Source organism: Natator depressus, chromosome 8 (assembly GCF_965152275.1).
Source record: "Natator depressus isolate rNatDep1 chromosome 8, rNatDep2.hap1, whole genome shotgun sequence".
Lineage (NCBI taxonomy): Eukaryota > Metazoa > Chordata > Testudines > Cheloniidae > Natator > Natator depressus.
In genome coordinates this window covers 52,589,251-52,613,014 of record NC_134241.1, presented here as the reverse complement: position 1 = coordinate 52,613,014, position 23,764 = coordinate 52,589,251, and the positions used below count along the sequence as shown (strand labels likewise).

Genomic DNA, 23,764 nt, shown 5'->3' with positions numbered 1-23,764 from the left:
ACCACCAAACCAAATACCCGCCAGACAGCAGTAGAGGATTTGTAAATCAATATCAGCTAGGCTGGGGGATTATGGCTGTTATACAAGGAGACATTTTCCATGCAGCAAAAATAAGACTTTAGCAGAGATCAGAGAATCACAGTGGTGATTTGAACCAAGTCAGAAGAAGAGAACTACATTCTAGTTATGAATATCACAATGGCATTTAGGCTCCTAACTTTTTTCAGTGGGATCTGGGCCTAAGAGCAAATGAGGCCTGAGCTCTGCACAAGTTGGGGTTTTCTTCCTTTTACAGTTGTGAGTGACTTGCTAGTCAAGTACTGGGTTACCAAACATCTCTGCCACTGCACCCACATCCTCACCCATAATATCTCCAGGGCTGGGTCCCCATTCAGCCGTTGTCAACAAACAGCAGAAACCCCTACTGTTCCAGTCATAGACAGACGGCTTTGCATTTGCTCAGACCATGGGAGGGATAGAAGAAATTGTGCCCTGGGAATATGTCCCCAAACTCCTGGCAGTTTAAAGGGAAACTCCCCAACTGGCTAGGGAGCATTTGAGAGAGAAAACTGTCAGATACTAAGAAACATTGGCAAAAGCGACCAAGTCACTTGGGAGCCTAATTCCCATTTTCAGACATGTCTTAGTCACTTCAGAGGCCAGGTTTACTGAAAGTCAATGGGACTTCAGCTCCTAAGCCATTTTGGCACTTTCAAAAATGGCATGCAGTGTTCCTACTAGATCCCCAGGACAGCCATCTAAACCAGTGGTGGGAATTTCCTGAAAGAACCACCACCACTCACACTTGTGCTACATCTGGTTTGGTGATACAGCTCCGTGTCCACTCAGGATGAGGACGAGATCTAAACTGGGCTTTGAACTATCATCATCCGCAGACTACCACCACACTGAAACTAGCAAGCTTAACACAGTCGGAAAGCACAGTAACTCGCGATCAGCAGGAGCCCAGTGGCAGAGAACTGGATGACACACACATTTAGAGAAAGGGCAGATACAGGGAGGGTGGGGGGGTCGGCAGGGAGATAACAGGTTTAAAGGGCATAGGAAGATTTGTTCCCAAATTTGGTGACTGAAGATTGATTGGGGTTTCCCCTCTAAGAAAGTCAGTCACTTTCTACCCTGTCTTCCCAAGTGAAATTCTACACCAGTGGCTGCTGAATGTGAAGCAAGTTTGCAAGAGGGGGGTGTGGAAGTCTGCATTCTCCCTGGCCTGCCTTGCTGTGTTGTCTGGAGCTTTTTATTTGTGTGGTAGGGAAGGAGCGGGAAACTGCAGCAAGCCCTCAAACCCAGGAGGAAGGAGGTGGTCAGGAGAGGAGGTGCCTCTGAGCCTTTGCTTCTTATTTCTGGGAAGTCGAAGAGGGAACTGTCCCTGGCTGCAGGGAAACAAACTGCACATTCCAAACTCTGTTCAAGCGCAGGGGGGCTATTGGCTCAGTCTTCCCACTTTCTCTGGGCCTACTCTTTCCTGTCCTTATGTGCCTCTGCTTGTTAATCCTTTCAGGCTGCTCTCCAGATTTCTGTGAGTGATACTCTGCCCTGTTCTCCCCATCTTACTCTGACTGGCTACACTTCCTCTCCTATTTCATCTGCCTCTACATCTCTCTCTTTTCTATTCTCTTCCCAGCTCTCTGTTCAGGGCCTTGTGCTTCCCCTTGCTCACTATTCACCTTATCTGCATGTCTGCCCTCCCTCTTCCTACACAACTGTTGTCTCACTCTTTGAGATTAACTCAGTCATTTGTTAATGCGACTTAAATGTAAGCCTCACCCAAAAAAAAAAAAAAAAAAAAAAAAAAAAAAAAAAAAAAAAAAAAAAGAGGACCAGGAAGAACTGCTGAACTTGCAAGAGGAAAAGACCAGAATCCATTACAATCTTACTGACTGTACTCCCCACCACTCTGGTATTACATTAAGACAGCAGTTATGGACTTGAGGAAGAGATTACTGGGGAAGTTCTGACCTGAGTTATGCAGGAGGACAGACTAGACTAACAAAACAGTCTCTTCTGGCCTTAAAGTCTATGAATTATGGTGACAGAGACCCTAGAAAATACTGGGCAGAGCTATTAGAGATGGGCCCAATCTGCACATTTCAGAGCCTGGGGTCCTCTGGATCCTGGACACCCGGCTGTCCACAGATGTTCAGCTCTAGGGTTTGGGCTCAGCTTGTAGAGAGGAGTCATTTCCAACATTCAGATCCAGATCTCAGTGTGGATTAAGAACTACTTGGAGCAGTGGGGAAATGAATCTGGGACTCGGGTCCATCTTTAACTATTTATAGAAGCATTTCTTCCTTCTGCTTTGCTCAGCTGCCTTGTTGAGCTGCAATAGAATGCTTCATTGTCCTCCTCCCCATTGCTGCGTGCAAAGCTCTCCTGTGCATTGGACACGCCTGAACCTGTCCTGAGGCTTGGATTAATCCCCTACAACCTCAGAGAGGACAGCACAGGTCAGACACGGTCGGCTGAGGGAAGGAGGAGGAGGAAGTCTTTTCCCCAGGAAACCACACAGGTTCCTAACCAGAGCACTGAATGTGAACAACAGACGGCCATGCCTGTTTCTCTTAGACTGTTAATACTGCTGGCAAAAGCCCAAAGCCTCAACATGCTACTGAGTCCATAGGAAGGGGAGGAAACTTACAATCCTTATGACACAGCTATAACCTTCCCCATGGGGAGACTCTAATCAGCTCCACTCAGTAGGGAGACAATTCTATTATTCTCTCCAGTGTTACAGAGCACCCTGATAAACAGCACAGAGGCAAATGACACTAGCGTCCCAGCAGGCCGTGCTGGGAGGCAGCCTTTGCTGCTGGCACTAACTGCCAAGGCCCCTGGAGAGATGTAGCAGCATCTCAGGGCTATTTCTGCAGCATAAAGGAGAGGGTTAGATGGTTTAGGTAGAGGGTTAATTGTCTCAAAAATAAAGATCAGTCTATGTAGAGACAAGGCTGAGTCAAGGAAATCTGGTGCCCTAGACTCATCATGACTTGGGGTTCCTCTATAGCTCCCCACACCACACCCATTCCCCTCCCCTAGACAGGAGCAGGTATCTTTCCCCCCACCCCGCCCTACCCTACCCTACCCTGCAAAGAGGCAAGTGTGCACAGCCAGGGGGCCCCCCCGAACTCACTCCAGCAACTTGGGTTGGCCCACTGCTTGCTTCTCCAGCTGTCTATATGGCTCCTGCTGCAGTGGCATTGGCAGCCCCCATGCCCCATTAGCAGGCCTTAGAGATAACACCCCACTGAGATATATGGGCAGATTTCCCCATCCCAGCTACTGTTCCAGGCTGCCTGCAGACTCAGGCATCCGAAGCTACGCAAGTCATGTTTTCAGGCTTTTCTCCATCATGGCAGCTGGATTTTTGTTTTTAAATGAAAGCTGAGAGTCTGCCTTTATCATAACTCCAGGGGCTGGAGCCCTAGGCATGAGTCTAGAATACCCACCTCTTGATCAAGCCTTGGATAGAGGTAGAAATAGAAGACGTTTAGCTATGCATTGGGCAGCATGGATGCACTCATTCTGCTCCACCCTCACACTGTTGAAAGACCCGCACCATCCTGCCACCTGTTCTACACACCTGTAGCTGTAAAGATGGAGACAAGGCAGGGCAGAAGACCAGGAGCAGTAACTTTACAAGAGCAGGTACCCTGTGTATTTCCATTATACAGGGAGGGACCCATCCAGTTTTCCATTCCAAAAACCCTTATTTTCTGCAGTTTCTACTACAGCTGTAGAAAATATTCACTCCAGATTGGAACTTGGCACCTTGCAAAAAGAAAAGGGAGGCGCTGTTCTGGTTTCCCCAAGGGTGTTATATGTTTTTTAACAAACACCTGCCTAAACACAAGTCAAAACAGTTCCCTCTGTCTGGTCCAAATCAAAAAATAGTTTGGAAGTGAAGTGATCCAGGTTGTGACCCAGATTGACAATAGCCAGGAAATTCCAAATTAAGGCCAAGTGTGTCTGCCCCGAACTCACCCCACGTATGTTGAGACTAAATATCTTGGAAGCCGTGAATTCGTTCTAAGTGGGAGGCCTGGAAAACTTCCCTTCCTCCCCCTCCCCCGAGCTATCTATTCACTGTTCTTTCTTCCATGACTTCTCGGGCAAGGAATGCACTTTTTCCTCGTTCTCCCTGAAGTTTGCATTACTATTTGGGAAATACATTAGCACAGTTTCAGACTACAGCTCCAAGACTCGTCTACTGTTGTCCCTCTCCGACAAGTAACAAAATTACACCCCACCCCAAAAAAACCAAAAACAAAAAAAACAAAAAAAAAACCACACCACCACCACCACCGCAGACTTCGGATAGGAGAGGAGAGAGGGTCAGCAGAAACGTGAAGTAAGAGACCCAGAACTCAAATGGAGTTTTTTGGATTTGCTAACCAGAGGAGTGTGTCATTTCATTCTCTCTGCTCACCCCAAGCCAGTTTATCTACTTCTAGCTCCGCAGTGATGGTGGTCACATCTTCTTGCTGGTCTGGATCTGACCCCAACTTCTAGGGTTTACTGGCCCAGTTCAGTCTAGCACTAGTACTCCCAGGACTAGGCCCCTCACCCCCTTGAACAGCAGGGTCCCCTAAATGGCTGATGACACTTCCAAGGTAGAGTCTGCCCTCTCACCTGCTTACGGTCATGTCAAAAGTGAGGAACTCCCAGGTCAACTGCCACTTCTGCTTCCAAAACAGGGCTCTTTCCACCCAATGCTCATGGCCCCACTGCCAAGCTTCCTGTACCCCAACTGGCAGTAGCCTTTCCATGACTGCAGAGTCTGTGCATGTCCTTCAGAGAAGAGAGAATCTCACCCTAGTCTTCTGAAAGCCCTGTCAGCAAACCAAACCCTACCCCCTCCCTGCCTACTTACCCCTCTCTTTCCATTAGCAACCCTCCCTGTACCATCAGATTCTTTCCCAATGAGCTTGTGTGTCCCCTTCAGAGCATCAGCAAGAGCCTGACGCCAAGGTTGGGGAGGAGAAGAGCTCTCTCCTCTCTGCCCTAGAGAGCTCCAGGAGCCAGCAGGGAAAAGTATTAGCCAGCTCTATCGCCGGGGCAGTTTCAGGCAAACAACATACCCTAACCTAACAGCACAGGGCTTAAGAGGAGGGTGTAAATATTTGAGAGAGAGAGAGGAAATTCTCCCTCTACCCAGGTTAACTAAACATCTCTATAGCATCAGAGGGATACACAGTACCATACAGTCAGGCAAGCCTGACAGAGCTGGGAGAGATCAGGTCCTTCCCCGACAGTCAACCCTTAGAATCTATACAGGGGTCGTATGGAAGGTTCTTATAAAGCACCAGCTGCCCCTCTTCCCCTCCCCCCCAAAATGCAGGGAGCTTTTTCAAGCCCCTCCACACATGCTTTTTCCCCCTTCTCCATTAAGGCACCAGCCTGCTATTTAAACCTCTCTAGTGTTTTCCTCTCAATGCCCAAGTGTTACTGCAGCTCCAGTTCTCCCTGAAGTGGGCAGCAACCAGCTGCTGCTCTCTAGGCAAGGGAGTGGCTGCATCAAGAATGCAGCCCCTGGAGGTTTCTCTCCCTCCCTCTGAGCAGCTCACTAGATTCCAGAGTGCTGAGACATGTCCCACAGAGATGCTGCAGCAATGAGTCTAGGCTCTCTGGGGCAGCAAAAAGGATGTGTAAGCAGGGTCATCTTGGGGCACGTTCTTCCAGGGAACCCCTGGAGCGTGCCAAATGGGAGAACACATATTAAAAGCCAAATCCAGTGTCCCTTTTCACCTCCCCTCCACCCACGCCTGTTTTGTCCACTATCTTGGATGGGAACACTGGCTGGCATCCGCTGAGATACATCTTTATCTTTAAAGGATGAGATGATTCACAGTATTAATGCTCCCTTACCATTAAATGCATTTTTTAAAAATGATTTCCTCTCCCCAAAAGGCATCCGTATTTAGAGCAATAGCTCATACACCAGGGTGGATAATTCATTAACAATTAATGTATAGGAAAGGTGAAAGCAAATGCATTCCCCCTTCTCTCAGGATTCATCTCCTCCATGGGAGGATGACTTCACACCCCATTCCAGCACAGCTCTCTCTCAAGTTATTACCACCCTCTTCTCATCCTAAGTGAAAGGATTTGAAAAGCACCTTCCACTCAGGCCCTCAAAGCCTTTAAAAAAAAAAAAAAAAAAAAAACCACACTGATTAAACCTCATAGCAGCCCTGCCAGGTCAGTACTACAGCTAGGGAAACTGAGACAGGGTGCTGAAAAGGTCACATACAAGTCCATGCAGAGATGGGAAAAGAACAGATCTCCTGATGCCCTGCTTGAACTATTAAGAAGAATAAAGACTAGCTAAACGTTCATTGCTATTATAGGAAGGCAAGGATTCTGCCATATTACTATTATGTCATATCATTCTAGGCCTTGTTAAGTACTTCCATAAGACTCTTGCTATCTTTCAAGTGATGGAAATTTTATTTGTATCTGGTTTACCTATGTACTTCTTTCCTCAATGGGCATTTGCACAGAAGTCATGTTTCTCCTTCTCCAGCCTCAATTCTGTTTGTGCCATCACCTTCACCTCTAGTGCAAACTAAATTCATTGCCATCAACAGAAATAAAGAGTCAAGAAGAAGAATCAGAAGATAGAACAGATGAATTAAGGAACATAGGCCCAGAGCCTCAGATTTCAATGGGAGTTTGGCACCTAAATAACTTGAAAGGCCTAGGCCACAGTTCCTTTTTATATGCCAGCATCCATAGTAACAAGAAAATAAAAGGTATCGGAAAATCTGATGTAGAGTGGTTTCTAGATACAGTGGACTATTTCCCATGAGGCTTCAGTGAGTCTTTAATATCTCTTCGATGTGGGCCTGCTGTTTCCTAGACCATCACTATTCTTATTGTTTGCACCAGTTTCCATAGAAGTGGGCTGATGCTTTAGGAAGGTGCAAAGGATTTGCTAGAGAAGTTTGTACATTGCTGCATAGATCACAAGTCCAGCAGTAACAGGAAGCTTAAGTTCTCTCTCGGGGGGGGGGGGGGGGGGGCCCGCAGGCGAAGAGAGAAAGAGTTACACTTCTCCAGAAGCTATATAAAGATAGTCTTTAAATATCCTTGAACTGAAACATTCACTGAAATACATAGCACTGCCTCAAGCGTGAAGCCATGTGTCAAGAGTGCACCAACAGCACGACCAGCAACTATAGTTTAGCTTTCAGAGTTTAGCTGATCCCTCCAGAGCTATAACTAAAGAACAGCCTCTCTTTCACTAGGATGTCCCACTCTTATGATTTTGTCTAAGAAGCACAGCCATTAAATAACCTCACCAAGAAAAACAATCTCTGCTGCACTCAGGCTTCCTGGTACATTTGTTTCCAGGCACTGGTGAAACAAACTTCACTTGTAAATACACTGTCTTGTTTCCCTTATACCAATAAGTTCAACTATTCTTCCTACTCACATCCTGGTTGGTGGGGATGCTGGTTTGCTGCTGCCCCTTGCCCCACATGTGGATGCATTTAATTATGCTTGGATTAGCCAAATGCTTGGTCACATCTATGAAACCCCACTGAAGTCAGTTAGTTGCATGGTATAACCCAGGAGATAGTTCTGGGGGCAGCTTGTGAAGTTGGATTGTGCCCTTTTTCCATAAGGAGACCACTCGTCACTTGATAAAGGAGAAATCACACATTCAGATGTAAACTGGATGGCTCACTGCAGTCAGAAGCAGAGTTGTGATATATACCAGAATAGCCTTTAGTGCTGGTATTTCAGATGCTGCCAGCCACCAAGCTATTTTGTTGGACACCAATTACACAACTCCTCTTTGGACATTAGCTATACAACCAATGCCAAGCACTCTGAAAGGATGTTATGGCTTCTCTACAATGTAGACAGGCATTTAGTGCCTTCTGCCCAGCTGTAACATCACACCTTCCTTCCTTTACTGGCTTTTAAATACAGAAACCCCCCCACCCCTTGGGTGATGTGATGTTTTTCCTGATTAACTCCATGTGTTATTCCAGAGTAGGAATATCCACATAGAGTTAAGCAGGAACAGCTCCGCACCTACACAGGACAATATTTTAGAGACGCTCCAAGCTGTTTGGGAACAGCTTTCCAAAGAGCAGAATCAGGAAGTAGGCGGACTGAAATCTACTCATTCAAGATTTGAATAGAATCCTGACTGGAGAGACACTGATCTTATGATCCACCCTTCTGCTCAAGAATAGGGCCCTCTCTCAGCCCAAAACTTTCCCCAGTGAAACCATGGGAAGGGAGCAGCAAGAGAGGGTTCTCATGGGCACATCCCCAAAAATGTCATAAATTAAAGGATTAAAGTCTCCCTGAATCCAGCTCTCTTCTCCCCACCAAGCTCAGTTCTTTTTTCACCTCTGCTAGTTGGTAGCCCTTTTCAATAGAGGACTGAAGACTTTGAAGGTGAACTGAAAAGGGAAAGGTGTGGGGGAGGAAGGGAGGGCCTTGGACCTTTTTTCTGGATGTAAGAAGTTGTGAAAGTTTTCCCCCCTCCCAAAAAAAAAAAAGTTATATTAAGAATTGAGTTTGTATTTATCAGCCTGTGTAGTTCAAGCCATACATTATAACAAAGTATCCCAAAAGTGAAACTATATTGAGATTAAAGTTAAAAAGTACTTAACCCAGAAAACAGTTGGAGAAAATCTGTCATTGATAAAGGTAACATGCAGAGTCGGTGTTTTGTTTTGAAACCAGAGCAAGATGGGCCCCAATAGGTTTTTTCTCCCCAAAAGGCAAGATTTTTCCCTCTCCTGGTTGTTTAATACCCTAGAAGTGCCAAGTCTGGTCCTTACATGGTTTTGCTAGAGGACTTGGGGGCTTCAGGGCATTTTTTTTTTTAAGTCTCAAAACAGTGAGTCTTTATCAGATGCATCACTTATCCAAAACATTAAGGAATGTCTATTTAACTACATCCACACAAAAAGCAATTATCTAGATGGCCACAAAAATCCCTTCTCTTAATTGCTCAACTTTCACTCGTGATATCAATTCACTAGTTGTCCAGTCTTCCCAGACAGACAAGAACTTACTTTGTATTTTTAAAAGAGGGGGGATAAAAGATGTTTCAGGCTGTTTTGATATAAAACAGCAGCAAAACAGGAAGGCATAAACCCATTTCCACCCACATTTGCATGGTATTTTTAAGTATTAATCTTCATTTATCAATTACAGGCTGAAAAGACTCCCATTACTAAGACCAACAAGTCTTCCAGCAAAACAGGACTTTCCTTTGAAAAATTCTCTATGCAGTATGAAATAAGGTTACACACCCATTTTCTCCCTCTGCAAGTCACCTTTAATTGTAACCTGAACATACTTTGGAAATAACAAAAGGCCTTAAAATGTATAGCTATTTTAAGGAGTACTGAAACAGTACTCAGAACTATATAGGAGGGCTGTTCTACAGAATTACTGTAAGCACTCACAATTGGTGTCTACCACAGAAGTGGGTGAGCATGTTCTGAGGAATAGGAACCGGGGGTGGGGGGGGGGGGGGGAAGGAGGAGGAGAGAGAAAGAGAGAGGAGGAAACAATGACTTGAGTAGGTTAAGTCAGATATCCCTACCGAACACTAAGAACTGACAGTAAAATTTGACAGCTATATAGAACATTTGTGAAAAAACTCAAGTTTGGGAGGAGTAGTAGTCTAAGCGCTGTTTTGGCATAGAGCAACGGTTCTCAATGCAGTGAAGTAGGAGGTGCTAAGGTAACAATTTTGCACATTGACTATTTTCTGAATAAGAGCTCAAACTGCTCCAGCCCCATCCCATTCACGAGTACATTACTAAAAGTCTCTGGACCAATAAGCATATGTTATAAATAAGAAGAACTCGAGATCCATTCAGCACTTCCTCCTCAAACCTCACTAAAGTCAGTGGGCAGTTTGCCTAAGTACAGCGGTGAACAGGGAATAGACTGCAGCAAGAGGTAGTTCAAATGACTCAGTCAACTCTTGGGAGGGGTTTTCGTCATCTTCCCATAACAGAAGGTTCCTTTATACACAGTTCACAGAGGAGTTGGAACCAAAACCACCCCTCTAGCTGTGCAGGGTGGATACAGGCCACAGCCACATAACCACACCCATTCCATTGCTATCTACCCAGCCCTCACCCTCCCTCTCCGGCCAAGCGGCTACAGAAACAGGACTACACTTAAACAGCTGCAAAATATTTAATACGTGTTACACACGTAGAGTTACATTTATACAAAAACAAAACACATCAGTGGAGGAGAGAATACTGTACAAGAGCCCCAGCACATCCCCAAGCCTTTATAGAACAAAGACCAGGAGTGACCAAGCCTACTCCAAAAGGAACAATGACTTTGTCAGTCTGTAAACTTTTTGCTCACTGTGTTAATCATTTTAAAGCACCATGTAAAAGTTCCGACTTCCAGCTTGTCAAAATATAAGCTTCCAATCAACTTTACTCTTTCCCAGCTTAAAGTATTATCTGGGGGAGTCCTCCAAATGTTTAGGATGGAAACAGCCTGTGGAAGATTTCACCCTGCGGGCAGGATGTTCGGGGTGGGGAGACATGAAAGGGGATTTCCGGCAGGAAAGGCGCCACATGGGAGGGCAAAGAGTCGCACAGGCAAAGCCCTAGGTGGGAAAGGGCGGGGGGGAGGAGATCGCGGCATGTCCGTGTGCGGGGAAGGGAGAAGTGAAGTGCTGCTGCTGCCCCGGTCAATTCCCAGGGCGGCGGGGCAAGGCCCAAAAGTCCCCAGCGTGGCTCAGAGCTTCCTGCCTGCTTTGAGGGAAGCCAGTCCCGGCCCTCCACCCGTGGGTGCCGCGGGGCAGGGGCGGCCGCGCAGAGCGGCCAGTCCGCGGCGGGGCTCAGAAGGCCACGATGGCCGTGCTCCAGGGGTTGAGGCTCCGCAGCACCGGCTGCTCGCAGCAGACCTGCCCCGGCTCGCTCGCCTCCGCCGCGCCGCGCTCCTTGCCCAGCAGCCCCGAGAAGCCGGAGCCGAAGATGCTGATGAGGCTGGCCACGTTGCCGGTCTCCATGTCCTCCTGCGGCGGGGGCGGCTCCGCCTCACGCCGCGGCTTCTTCCCCGGGGAGCCCGCCGCCTGGCCCCGCTCGGCTGCGCTCCGCTTGCGAGGGGACTCGGCCGGGCACTCCGTCCGGCCCCGCGTCGCCGCCGCCGCCGCCTCCGAGCCCAGCGGTCGGCAGCCACGCCGCAGCCTCTCGCAGTCCGGGGGCGGCGGCGGCGGCCCCAGGCGGGGCGGCAGGGGGCACTCGCCGCCGGGCTCGCCCAGGTAGACCCGGCGGGCGCTGCGCAGCACCAGCGACACCAGCAGGTTCTTGTGCAGCTTGAGGCCGCCGCGCTGGCCCCGCGCGCTGTAGATCTTGCCCAGCGAGATGCTGACGATGCGATGCGCCTCCAGCCGGAACTCCATGGCGCCGCCGGCCTCCAGCCCGCGCGCTGCCGGCCCGCTGCCCGCTCGCGCCGCCGTCTGAAGCAAGCCCAAGCGCCAGGACCGCTTTATATAGCGCCTCCGCCCGCCGGCCAATCAGAGCACCCCGCCGGTTGCGCTAACAGCCGACTGGCCCCCCTCCACTGTCCTCCGCGCGCCCGCTCTGGCCAATGGGGAGGGAGGGAAAGGGTTCGAACGCTAGCCCCGCGGAGAGGGCTCTTAAAGGGGCAATGATAGAGCAGGTGGGGAACCCATGACCGGCAACAGCCGACCCTGCGCGGGTCAGGCGAGGGGGCGCGCTGGCTGTGCAGAGAGGCTGCCACCATCCCTGCAGTGCCGCAGCCTCGGATCCTGTCCCAGAGACCTTGTCAGGCGGCTGGTCTCGAGTCTCCTCTCGTTCACCCCGTCGATGTTCATGCAGCAGCAACCGCACTGTCTGCTGGGGGGGTGCGAGGAAAGCTGGGGCCAGCGGTTTGCGGTTTGCCAGCGGGAAACTGCAGGCTGGCCAGTGCAATCAGGAGAGCAGTTTGGGCTGAGCACGTGCAAGCCCCCAGGACTCATCTCAGGCATGGAACATACTGCACCTCTGCCTCGCAGATCTTCCAGTGAGTCCTGTCCCTCCCCCCTTCCAGAGTCAAAACCACAAGGTGAAAGGGAAGGGGGAAAAGAGACAGGCTGTTTGGCTGAGAAAAAGGAAAAGGAGGCTCTCTCTCACCCTGCCAGGCACAACTGGATGCTCACCAAAGCAGCCCCACCCCCCGTGATGGCATGGGCACCCCCCAGCCCTTACCCCATTTGACAGAAGTCCCAGATTTCCTTGTGCTCATTTGTGTAAATTTGGTGCTGCTGAAGACTGCCATATTCCAACGGAGGTTATCTATCGGTCTGTCCACACTGCAATTGGAGGTGTGATTGCAGCTTGCTTAGACATACCCGGAAATTTCAACACTAGAGTTCAGCGTGAGTCAGATCTCTGGAATGGCACTAACGGAAAAGAAGGAGTAGGAAAGACCAATTCCAGCAGCATCCTCCTCCTGAGCAAATGCGTAGAACATGGCCTGGTCATCACGAACTCCCTCTTTAGACAAAGTGAGAAGTAAAAGATCAACCTGGAGACACCCTTACTCCAGGCACTGGCACCTTCTTGACTACATTATCGTCAGAGCTCGAGATTGAAAGGATGTCCACATCACAAGGGCCACACATGGAACCGATAACTGTTGAACAGACCACCACCTTGTTAGATCCATCATGAATTTCCAGATCATGTCAAGGCATTGTAATCATGCAAAATCAGCACGAAAGAAATTAATGGTCAAGTCTCTTCAAGATATAGTGACTTGGGAGAAAATTCAGCAGTGTCTTCAAGAGAGGTTCTTTAACATGCCTTGTGTGGTCACAGCGTGGCGCTGGGAGAGAGATCTCCCAGCGCCCTAAAAAAACCACCTCCACAAAGGGCATAGCTACCAGTGCTGGGAGCGCGGCTCCCAGTGCTGGTGCACTGTCTACACTGGCGCTGAAACTTGCTGTGCTCAGTGGGGTGTTTTTCCACACTCCTGAGCGAGAAAGTTGCAGCGCTGTAAATTGCCAGTGTAGACAAGCCCTTACTAGATCCCCTCTAGAGGAAGACTCACCAAGCTGCAGCAGCTAGCTGTGGGAGCCTGCAGGAATGGTCAGAACAGGGACAGGAAGAGGCAGAAGGGTGGACACTAAGACCCATGGGTGCCCCAAATTTTCGGGTGCCCTACACAGCCACGTATGCTGCGTATGCGTAGGGATGGCCCTGTGTATCCTCTTAAACTGATCACTTCCCCTTGCTGAGGAAATATTGCTGGAATTGTAGTGTGGTTTCAGACCATCTTGCAGGACAACCAACATAGTCTTCGTTGCCCACCAAATCCAGGAAGTCTCAGGAGCAAAATCAGGACCTGCACATGACCTTCATTGATTTGACAATGGCCATCAACTCCATCAATTGTGAAGCCCTCTGGAGGGTGCTGTCCAGATTTGGCTGCCCTCCAAAATTTATTAAGGTCCTAAGGCTTCTTCACAATCAGATGACTGCCACCATTCTCTGTAATGGCTTGGAGACGGACCCTTTCATCATCAAAACTGCCAGATTCTCGCCTCCCAAAACAAACCCTCTACTCTCAGCTCACGTATGGTCAGAGATCTTGTGGTGGTCAGAGGAAATACACTTTCAGCGTACCTTTGTTGTATCTCAAGAAAACTGATGTGGACATCACAAACTGGGAGGAGCAAGCCACAAACTGAACTCACTGGCATCACAGCCTCCATCAGGCAGTGGACTGCTTCAAGAAAAGGTGCCTTGTTCTCAAAGCTGAAAAGAGAGAGAGGAGAAAGAAAAAAGTTTCTCGTACCAGGCAGCTGACCCACCAGGAAATGTCTGTACCTATTGCGGGTGGATCTGTGGTTCCAGAATCAGACTCCTGAGTCATCTCAGGCATCCATCTGTAAATCCATGGCAGAGATTGTCCTCGAATCGAGGACCCACCAATGATGAGACATACCCTATGCTGGCTTTAATCTAGCTAGTGCAGCTAAAAATAGCTGTGAAGATGCAGCAGCACAGGCTGTAACAGACAGCTCGGCACTCTGAGTACATACTCACATTGCTAGCCCATGCCACAGACAGGGACGGATTAACCCAGAGGCTAATAAGACTATAACCTTAGGCCCTCCGATTTTTAGGTCGTACTGTAGGCCCTCCATTCCATATTGAAGGAACAGCTGAGTGACAGTAGCGGGGCCATCGGAAATTTTTTGTCTCATTAGACATTACTTGGTACAAATTAATCCATCAACAGTGAATTCAGTTTATGGTGGTTGTGATTTTGTCTTTGTGGGCTAAGTAAGTGTTTGTGGGCCCAAGCAATATTGAACTTTGCACACAGTAGGCCTACACTGGACAGTAGACACCATGTTGAAGAAAGGAGGATGGCAGAAATTGAAGGAGGCCAAAGAAAGATGGGAAAAACAAGATGTAGTGCTGAAAGGTACTCCTTCTCTCCTAGCGTTTTTTCCTCCTACTAAGTCTGGTGGTGAGGAAGTTCTGGTGAATACTAGCCCAAGTGAATCCACTGAGCCTCCGCCTGATGAAAAGGAGCAGCCTCCTGTGACTTCTCTAGCTGCAGTCCCACCCCACTCCTCTGAAGACTTTCCCAGTGACAGTCATACAAAAATATCCATCTCCAACAATCCAGGCAAGTGGGACATGACTTCTCAAGATCTCATTGCATATTAGACTGAGAAGGGCCCACAGAAACTCCAGACTCTAAATGCCAACTTTTCATTGACAAAGCGAGAGTACACCAATCAGAATTGTTATCTGACCAAATCAATGTTTGAATATGTGAAGCCTAACAAACAGATTGGCAAGCGAGAATGGCTCATCTATTCGACTTCTAAGCAGAAAATGTATGGTTTTTACTGCTTCTGTTTTCTGATACCAAAAAGTGGGGAATGTTTTCCGAAGGCTTCAGTGATTGCAAGAATACTGCATACATTACCAATCATGCAATGAGTGAGCAGCATACATTGTCAGTTAGCAGCTACAATGCCCAAAAGAAAGTTAGTGGCAGAATTGATACCCAAATGGAAACCAGTTTTTGGAAGCTTGTGCTTATTGGAAGAACATTCTCAGACGCATAGTTGAAACCATAGCTTTTCTTGCTGAGCGTGGTCTGCCATTACGTGACACAGATGAGACTGTTGGATCGAAACACAATGGCAATTACCTTGGCGTACTAGAGCTAATCGCTAAGTTCCCTTTCTTAGCTCAGCACGTCAATGGAAAAGGCCATACATCATATCTACCAAAGACTATTTGTGATGAATTCATTGCACTGCTGGCAAAGAAGACGCTATCAGCCATTGTAGATGAGATCAAAGATGTGGGATATTCTTCAGTGTCCATCGACTCAACACTGGATGTGTCACATGTCAGCTGACTGTCATCTTGCATTATGACAGGTTTCAGAGTAGCAGCCGTGTTAGTCTGTATCTGCAAAAAGAAAAGGAGTACTTGTGGTACCTTAGAGACTCTAAAGTGCCACAAGTACTCCTTTTCTTTTTTACAGAACTCTGCTTTTTTCACATTCTGTCCTAACTCTCTCACCTGCTATTTGTGACAAATCACACTTAATGAGCACTACTTGTCCCACTCTTGGGGTTTTACAAATGACTCTGATTTCTCATGCTAGTGAGAGATAGACAGAAGGGGAACTGCAGTTTTCTGAGGCTTTTCAGACTTGTCTTTGGATTCCTAAGCATTTTTTCCCACCCTCGAGTGCCACCCTCACCAACATATGAAAGCTATAAATGGAGTCATCTGGGGGTAGGAACAGCAACATCTGTGGTCTGAAATGCAGTGGACAAGGAAAGCTTTTCAGAGGAACAGAGTGGAGAATTAGCGTAATTATTCAGCTGAAAATGAGGGACTTGTCCTTCCTACATAGGCAGATGTGGCAGTGATGGAATTTCTCCATGATAACATATGTGAACTCCCATTTATTTACTGAATTCATTTCCATTCCTTTGGTTGTGTTCCCACCCTTCCAACCCACAAAATGTCAGCTTTTGCGTGCCAGTGACTCCTGTCCTGAGAGCTGATGTTCACTGGCAATAGGAACTGCCACCAAATTCTGGCTTTCTGAAGGTGCAGTTGATTCTGACAGTAATAAAAACCAAGGGAGAAATAAGCCATAAATCATCAGAAAGCATCTTACACTGGAGGAGTTAACAAAAGACCCTCAACTTCATGTTCTCCTCTAGCTCATCAACTCTATATTTAAAGTCCAAAATACTGCTCTATGAGATTTTCCTCCTGAAAACAATGGAACCGTCTCCTAAACAAAGCACAGTTCATGGTTTGGCATCCAATTTTCCCCCTTTCCACAAGACTGCCACAATTCCCCATCCCCATTAGTATAACATCATAGCCTCAAAATGGGCAATTTGTGACATCTACAATGGTACACAAACTCTTTTGTGACTTGAAAATTATTTCTATCTCTTTTGTGCCTCCAGCCCTTCTTGAGTTATGGAGAAGCTCACTGTCACATGAGTTCTATGCCCCACATGTGGTCTCTGGCAAACTGGGAGGGAGAAGAAATCAGGATAATAGTAGAGAAAAATGATAGTCTAAAGGAAAAGAATTGGCTCAAATTCCCAGACCCACAGAATCTGATCCCCTGCCTTGGAAAGGCTACAGTTCTATGGTGTAAGTACTTGAGTCAGGGTTTAATTAGCAAAGCTGATTCTAGGCCTGGATGTTTGGGGTTTGCATTGCTGCTGTTTATAACAGCCTTATTTGTCTGTCTGTGACACATTGAAATAAGTCCACGATGTGACATCATGCTATGCAGTCACAAACTAATTTACATTTTTTTGGTGACACCACGAGTCACATTCAGATTCTGGAGCTTGCAGGATCTGGGGCTGTGATGTCATTCAAAGAGATGATTCCAGTTAGAATAATTAGACTTGATTTTATAGTCTTTATTCAGGTAAAATTCCTGTATGATTTCCTGATGCCATATACCTGACATACGATGCAATTAGTGTTGGTAGGAATGTGGTTCTTTTACCCCAGAATCCCTAAGATGGCTGGAGAAGACTTTCAGTGGCACCTTCACCTGGGTAAAGGCCACTGGATCCAGCCCTTATTATTTATTGACTCATTTTATTTGTCACCAAGTGATTCCCCAAAAGACCTTAAGGATATGTCTACACTGCAATTAGACATCCGCCACGGCTGGCCCAGGCCAGCTGACTGGGCTTGCAGGGCTTGGGCTAAGAGGCTTTTTAATTGCGGACATTTGGGGCTGGGCTGCAGGGTCCCACAGCCCAGGCTCCAGCGCAAGCCTGAAGTCTACACCACAATTAAACAGCCCCTTAGCCCAAGTCAGCTGACATGGGCCAGCCGCGGGTGTCTAATTGCAGTTAGACATACCCCAAGATGAGTCAAGATTAGAGAAGGGCCAAGACTTCAATATAAACTTCCCCAGCCCTTGAAGCTGGAGCCACATCCAACAGTGATAAGCTGCCAACATTTTAAGAAGCGGCTCCCACAGATATTTCCTGCCTCAGTGAGCAATGAAAGTGATATTCCCTAGGGAAAGAGCCCTCCCCTTCATGCAACTCCCTCAACCAATTTTTGGTCACCAAGTATAACCAATTTCTGTCTACAACTATCACATGGCTAAGTACAAAACAAGATTTTGGAGAAGGTTAGTGAGATGATTGTGTGGGATACCTGCCAAACTGAACTGACTCATCTCCTATAAAAACTGTATGTGGTGTAAAATGAAAAGGAGTATTCTCCTTTTCTTTTTACGGATACAGACTAACATGGCTGCTACTCTGAAACCTGTATGTGGTGTGTGAACATGGGGAGAAATCTTTAGGTTCCACCTCCAGCCTCTTGCTGCAGAAGTTGAGCCCAGCTACCTGTTTCTTTCAGCCTTAGCAATCAGTTTGTGTGGGTACACATTTTACTTCCCAAGAAAAAAGCTCAAGCCTTCCTTTTACAAAACAAATAGTAAACTGTGATCCTTTACAAGGACCAAAGGTCAACTCTATTAATAAGGGGCTTGGCATAAGCTCCCTCTTGATTATCAGTGCACCTGAACTTTGCAGCTTGGGACTCTCTCTACTCATGTTTCTGCTATAGATTCAGTTTCCGGGCCCAATTCTCCTCTGCCTTGCATCTTTGTTAGTCATTGACACCTTTGGAAGGCAGCTGCTGATTTGCCTGGGCACATATAAGGTAAGCACGTGATTTCAATTAGTGTATAGGGCCATTTTCATACCGGGTTTAATTTGACTGGCTTCAGAGAAGCTACACCAGAGATTTATTTATACCACTGACTTTACTGACTCATTTCATTTGACATCAGATGTTATCAGCTTCCTCACTGGAGAGAAGAGAAGAGAGAAGAGGAGAAAAAGGGAAGGAGCACAAGGAGCAACTTGCCTCTGATGGCCCAACAGGCCATGTGCAGGGCAACAAAAAAGTGGAGGAAGCTAGTAAGCAGTGATCGTGCCCTCGTGGGAAAAGCTGACAGGTATTTGGAGGGAAAGCACCATCTATTGCTTCAGAGCAGGGGATGCAGAGACAGGTGATTAGGTTCCTGGACAGGTATTCTCAGTTTTACCACAGATTTGTTGCATGACCTTGGGCTAGTCACTAAACTATATTTTCAAAAGTGGGCACTGATTTTGTGTGTCAAGTTGGACACTCAAAAATTAAGGTATCCTAAGTCAGCGGCTACTTTTGAAAATGTTGGTCTTAACTTCTTTGCCTGCTTCTCCATTTCTAAAATAGTCATAACATCACCAGTCACATAGAGGGGAAAGGCAAAATTAATCACTGCTCATAAAGCGCTGTGAGATCCTTGCATGGAAAGTGCTACATAAGTCTCAACTATCATATAGCCTTAAATTTAATCCTTTTCTTTTTGCTTTATATTTCCAGTGTCACCTATCTCCACAGAACTAAATCACAGCTGCCCAGTGCTTGGACAAACCCTGTTTTGAGCCTGCACAAAGGCTCTCCCAATTCTACTACAGCATATGTCATGATCCTAAATGAGTCCTGCACTTTAAGACTTCACAAAATAAAAGGGTTTTACTTTAAACATGCCCTTCCCACAACTCTATGACATCTGCAAGCCAGGCAAGAAGGCAGAGGGGAATAGCACTCAAGGAAACAGTCCAGTCCTCCTTAAAACTATGGATGCGATTGCCCTTTTAAGAAGGCCAATATTTTGGTCTCAGGGCTTTTCTTTCATTCCCAGGCTGATGTAATGCAGTAAGTTTCAGACAGAGTCACATGGTGGCTTTTGAGGTCAGAGCCCTGGGTGGCTTTGTTGTCTGTCTGCCTGTGTCTGGGATTGTGGTTGTATGTGTGTGAGAAGTCTCTCTCTGCTTTGATTAGTGGGAATGTGTGCAGGTGTTTCTTTCTGGGCTGTGATAGGTTTTAGAGTGTTTCTGTGCTTCATAGCCTGTGCCACGATTGGTTTAGCGTGTGCTGTGTCTCTGGATGTGTCAGGGTCTTTCTCTGAACTTGGACTGGTTAGATAGGGTGCAGCTCTGTGCTGAACGTCTCAGTGTTGTCCTCATAGCTGTGGTTGATTACAAAGTATGTCTGTTGTTTGTGACTGTGTGTCAATGTGTGGTGTTCTGTATCTTTCTCCCCGCCTGGAAAGGGGGTATTCCCCACTTCCTCAAAGGTCACAGAGGGATAGGAAAAGGAGGCGGAGGAAAGGGTGTGACTATGCACTCTAATCTCTGCATGTGATCTAACAGGTCTGGAAGGGGTTGACAAACAATTAAGAATCCTCAAGCTCAGCTATTGTTTCCCAAAATAGCTCCTCGACAGGGGGAGGAGGAAGGGCTCTCAGACAAAAGTGGCCTTTTTGCAAGCGACATCGAAATCGTTGCAGTAGGAGATGATGGAGAAAGGAAACCTAAAAGATTAAATCAGCAGGGAGCCACAGCCCCGCCTGGAAGGAAAAACAATACAAGATAAAAGAAACTCGGACAGGACACAGCTTGCGGTGTAAATAACAACTAAAGAGGGCTAGGCACATCACTGATTTTTGTTGTTGTTTAAATTTGCATTCATCATCCAGTGAAGGAGACCTTAGCGTGCCCCTCATGAGGCTCATTGAGAATTCATGACATCTAGGGTAACCAGACAGCAAGTGTGAAAAATCAGGACGTGGGATGGGGGGTAATAGGAGCCCATATAAGAAAAAGGCCCAAAAATCGGGACTGTCCCTATAAAATCGGGACATCTGGTCACCCTAATGACATCGCCTTTTGGCTGGAAAACACACCATCAAACCAGGCCCTTCCTACTTTCTCGCACACACAAACACACACAGAGAGCCCTCCCCCTTGCTAATACCACTTCCTCTCAACCAGCATTAGGCTACTCTAGCATATGTGGGCTGCCGGTATTTTTAACATAGCCTCAATTAGATATGCAAATACCCATGGCAGCCAGTGACCAATCTATACTAGGATGCCCAGTGTTGTTGTTAACACCCGGGAAGCTGAACCTGTGCTGTTAGCGACTATGAAGTGTAAGAAAATGTCCATAGCAGGTAGATAGGGCCACACATACATTAATACAATCAAGGAGCACAGAAGCATTGGTTCTTTTTGATCCTTTGGCTCAGTTTAAGTGTATCAACCTACACATCCTCTCTCTGGGGACTATATCCCACTATTGCAGGGAGGTGGACATGAAATAGGTCTCTGTCATCTCAAACTGCAGCAGTCCTGTCCTGATAAACGATACTTCAAAGCTCCTATCCATTTTGCACATGCTTTATTTATTTTTAAATGCAAGGTTACAATGACTCAGACCCTTCTAAAAATGAAACAAAAAGGGACCGCTGCTTAACAGAGTCTAGAATGATTTTCAACTACAACATCTACATAGATTTACTAAACTGGTACAGATTTAAACTAGAATTACAAATACATAAATAAAAACCTACACCAAAAGGTTAGGAAGTTACTGGCTCAGCTTCTGAATACAATCTAGTGTTAATATATCAGGGTTGGGGTGCAGGGATATGAGGGCTCCAGCTGGGGGTGTGGTCTCCAGGATGGGGCTAGGGATGAGGGGCTCAGGACTGGGATGCAGGGGGTGAGGGCTCCGGCAGGGGGCGCGGGCTCTGGGGTGGGGGCGGGAACGACGGGTTTGGGAAGCAGGAGGGTGCTCCAGGACTATGGCAGGGAGAGAGGACTCCCCCCAGCTCTCTCTGGTCAACTTAGCGTGCCCCTCATGAGGTTCATTGAGTATTCATGACATAAATCTGTTTTATATTTTACCTAAACCAGTGTACTTTGCTTGAAGTGCTGGGGAAATCTCTGCTCAGTGTACAAAAGCTGGTGCATGTCCTCTCCACACTGAGTGAGTGGGGGACTGGGTAGTAAACTTACACCGGTCAGACTTTTGACCAGGGCTAGGTGGTACAGCTCTGGAGTCCTAGGTTGGGGAGCTGTGGGGAATTGGTTGGAGCCTCTCTGTTGTTGGTTCATGAGCGGCTGGGAAAAGCATTCATGTAACACAACTGGGTGCATAGGCACCCACTTTGTCATTTCCTACGGGGTGCTCGACCCCCGCTCTCCCCCAGGCCATGCCCCCACTCCAACCCTTCCCTCAAGGCCTTACCCCCACCCTTCCTCCTCCCTCAAGCACAGCCTGCCCTCACTTTGCCTCCTCCCTCCAGCGCCTCCTGCATGCTGCTGAACAGCTGACTGTGGCAGGCCGGAAGGCGCTGGGAGGGAGGGGGACAAGCTGATTGGTGGGGCCACTGGTGGGTGCTGAGCACCCACTATTTTTTTCCTGTGGTTACTCCAGCCCCGGAGCAGCCACAGAGTCGGCGCCTATGGCTGGGTGTGTCCCTGTCTGTTGATGTTTGTGTAAATGCAGTACCTGGAGAGGTTTGCAGCTTGTCACAACATCACAGTGTGAGAGGGAGCCCAGGTTGGTAAGCCAGAGGGCTCAGTGGTACCCCAGTTCCAGGTTGCACCCCGGGAAAACTCATCATAGTTATCTTGGCTGGTTAAGCCAGATTCTTATTAGCCAGAACTTCAAGGCAAAAGAGAAAGATAGGGAATGAAAAATGACCTATTAGGGAAGGGGTGACAGCAGGAATCTCAGGTGCAGGTGTTGTTCAGGATTTAGTAGAACCGGATGGAGATAGGATGGTGATGTTACTGAGTTGCTTCTCGCTGGCCCAGTCTGGTCAGGGTATCTTTCAGGATCAGGCAATGAAAGCAGAGCCTGAGATTCTGGAAAGTGATGTCAGTGTTATCGGCCATGATGGTGAAGCTTCCTTATTCTCATATTTCAATACATTTCAGGCATCTTGTCCTGCAGTAATTCAATAATTTTATTCATGTGATGAATCCAATTGCCAAATGGGAGACCAGAGCAATGCAAGAGCAGAAGAAAGCTGTGGACAACAGCATAGAAATGGGCCTGTGAAAGGGCAGGAACCCTGGACAGGGTGTGTTCTTCAAGACCTGAAGAGATTAAAGCTGAAAACTGAAATGGCAAGTATCCGTCCCCTTGGCAAAACGCACACACACAAGGAATTCCCCTCTTTCCCCCTCCCCACCAACCAAAAGTCTTGTTTTGTTTAGGGCTCTCCCCTAGGCTTTAATTTGACTGGTTTGACACATGTTAAAGGCACACCTCTTTGCCTAGATTAGACCTTTACACGTTAGCTAACATGTTCACATATCACTCTAAAATCTTATTCTAAACAAGGTCAAAAATTCCCTCAGAATCACTGCCCACCAAAGCCCTCAAACAACCCCACCACACACACACACAAACTTGCTGAGTTTCTTCCCTACAAATACGGAGTTTAAAGTTACCTCTCAGGAACAATGTCGGCAGCTGCACCACTGCTCATAACTGTATTTAACATCTGTATAATTCAAAGAAAGGAACAGAACTAAATAAATTCTTTAGAAGCATCATCATACAAGGTCCAACTTACGGGAGCAACTTGAGCTGATCTATTTCCAGATAACAGATCTAATCACATCCAAAGAGAAACTGGACCTAAATCCTGAAGAGGAGCAGCAGCAGTACATATTTAATAGGGTTTAGCAGGAGGTAAAGAATTAAACACTTGTTGTGGCAACCAGGCAAGGGACTAACAAACTTCAACAGGACTTTATTTTTAAAGTGGAAACCCCTTTACCAAGCTGCTGCTGCATCCTCGGTAGCTCTCATTCAGCCTCCTCAACTCCCCCACCTCCTTCCTGTTTCCTGTCTTTTCAGACTCCCAACAGCCAGTGCTCCCAGTTCTAATAATTACAAGCAGCATCTAAACACCACATTCCCTCATCTCTTAAGAAACTCTCCCAATTAAAATAAACGTTGTTCTAACCACAGGAACAAATATGAAACAAGACACTATACTGTCTGGCAGAAATATTACACTGAAAACACTGTAGATACTACATAACATAGTCTCTAGGCCAGGCAGGTGGTGGTCTGGGTCTAACAGGCCGTCTCTCAAGCCCCGGTGCAATGTCTTGTTGGTTGATACTACGGTGAAGTCATCCAATGCAGACTGGGTGTTGGCATAATCTCCTCTTGGTGCATAGGCAGGTGCAAGATAAGAAGCATTCCATATCCGCCCATCAGAAACTCCATAGGTGTAAGGTCCCTTCTTCTCTGTGATTTTAAGAGGAGCTGTAAATTTATGGTCCCCTTTGCGTAAAATTCCAGGTTTTCGTATTCCAGCGAAGGAA

General features: G+C 47.2%; 1 protein-coding gene across 1 annotated transcript; it reads right to left on the bottom strand.

Moving 5' to 3' along the window:
* Nucleotides 1–10,171: 10,171 nt before the first annotated feature.
* Nucleotides 10,172–11,484, bottom strand: IER5 (immediate early response 5). Its single transcript, XM_074962022.1, has one exon. It carries the CDS (start codon nt 11,429–11,431, stop codon nt 10,868–10,870), a length of 564 nt encoding a protein of 187 aa, XP_074818123.1. The 5' UTR covers nt 11,432–11,484; the 3' UTR covers nt 10,172–10,867.
* Between the last annotated feature and the right edge of the window lie 12,280 nt (nt 11,485–23,764).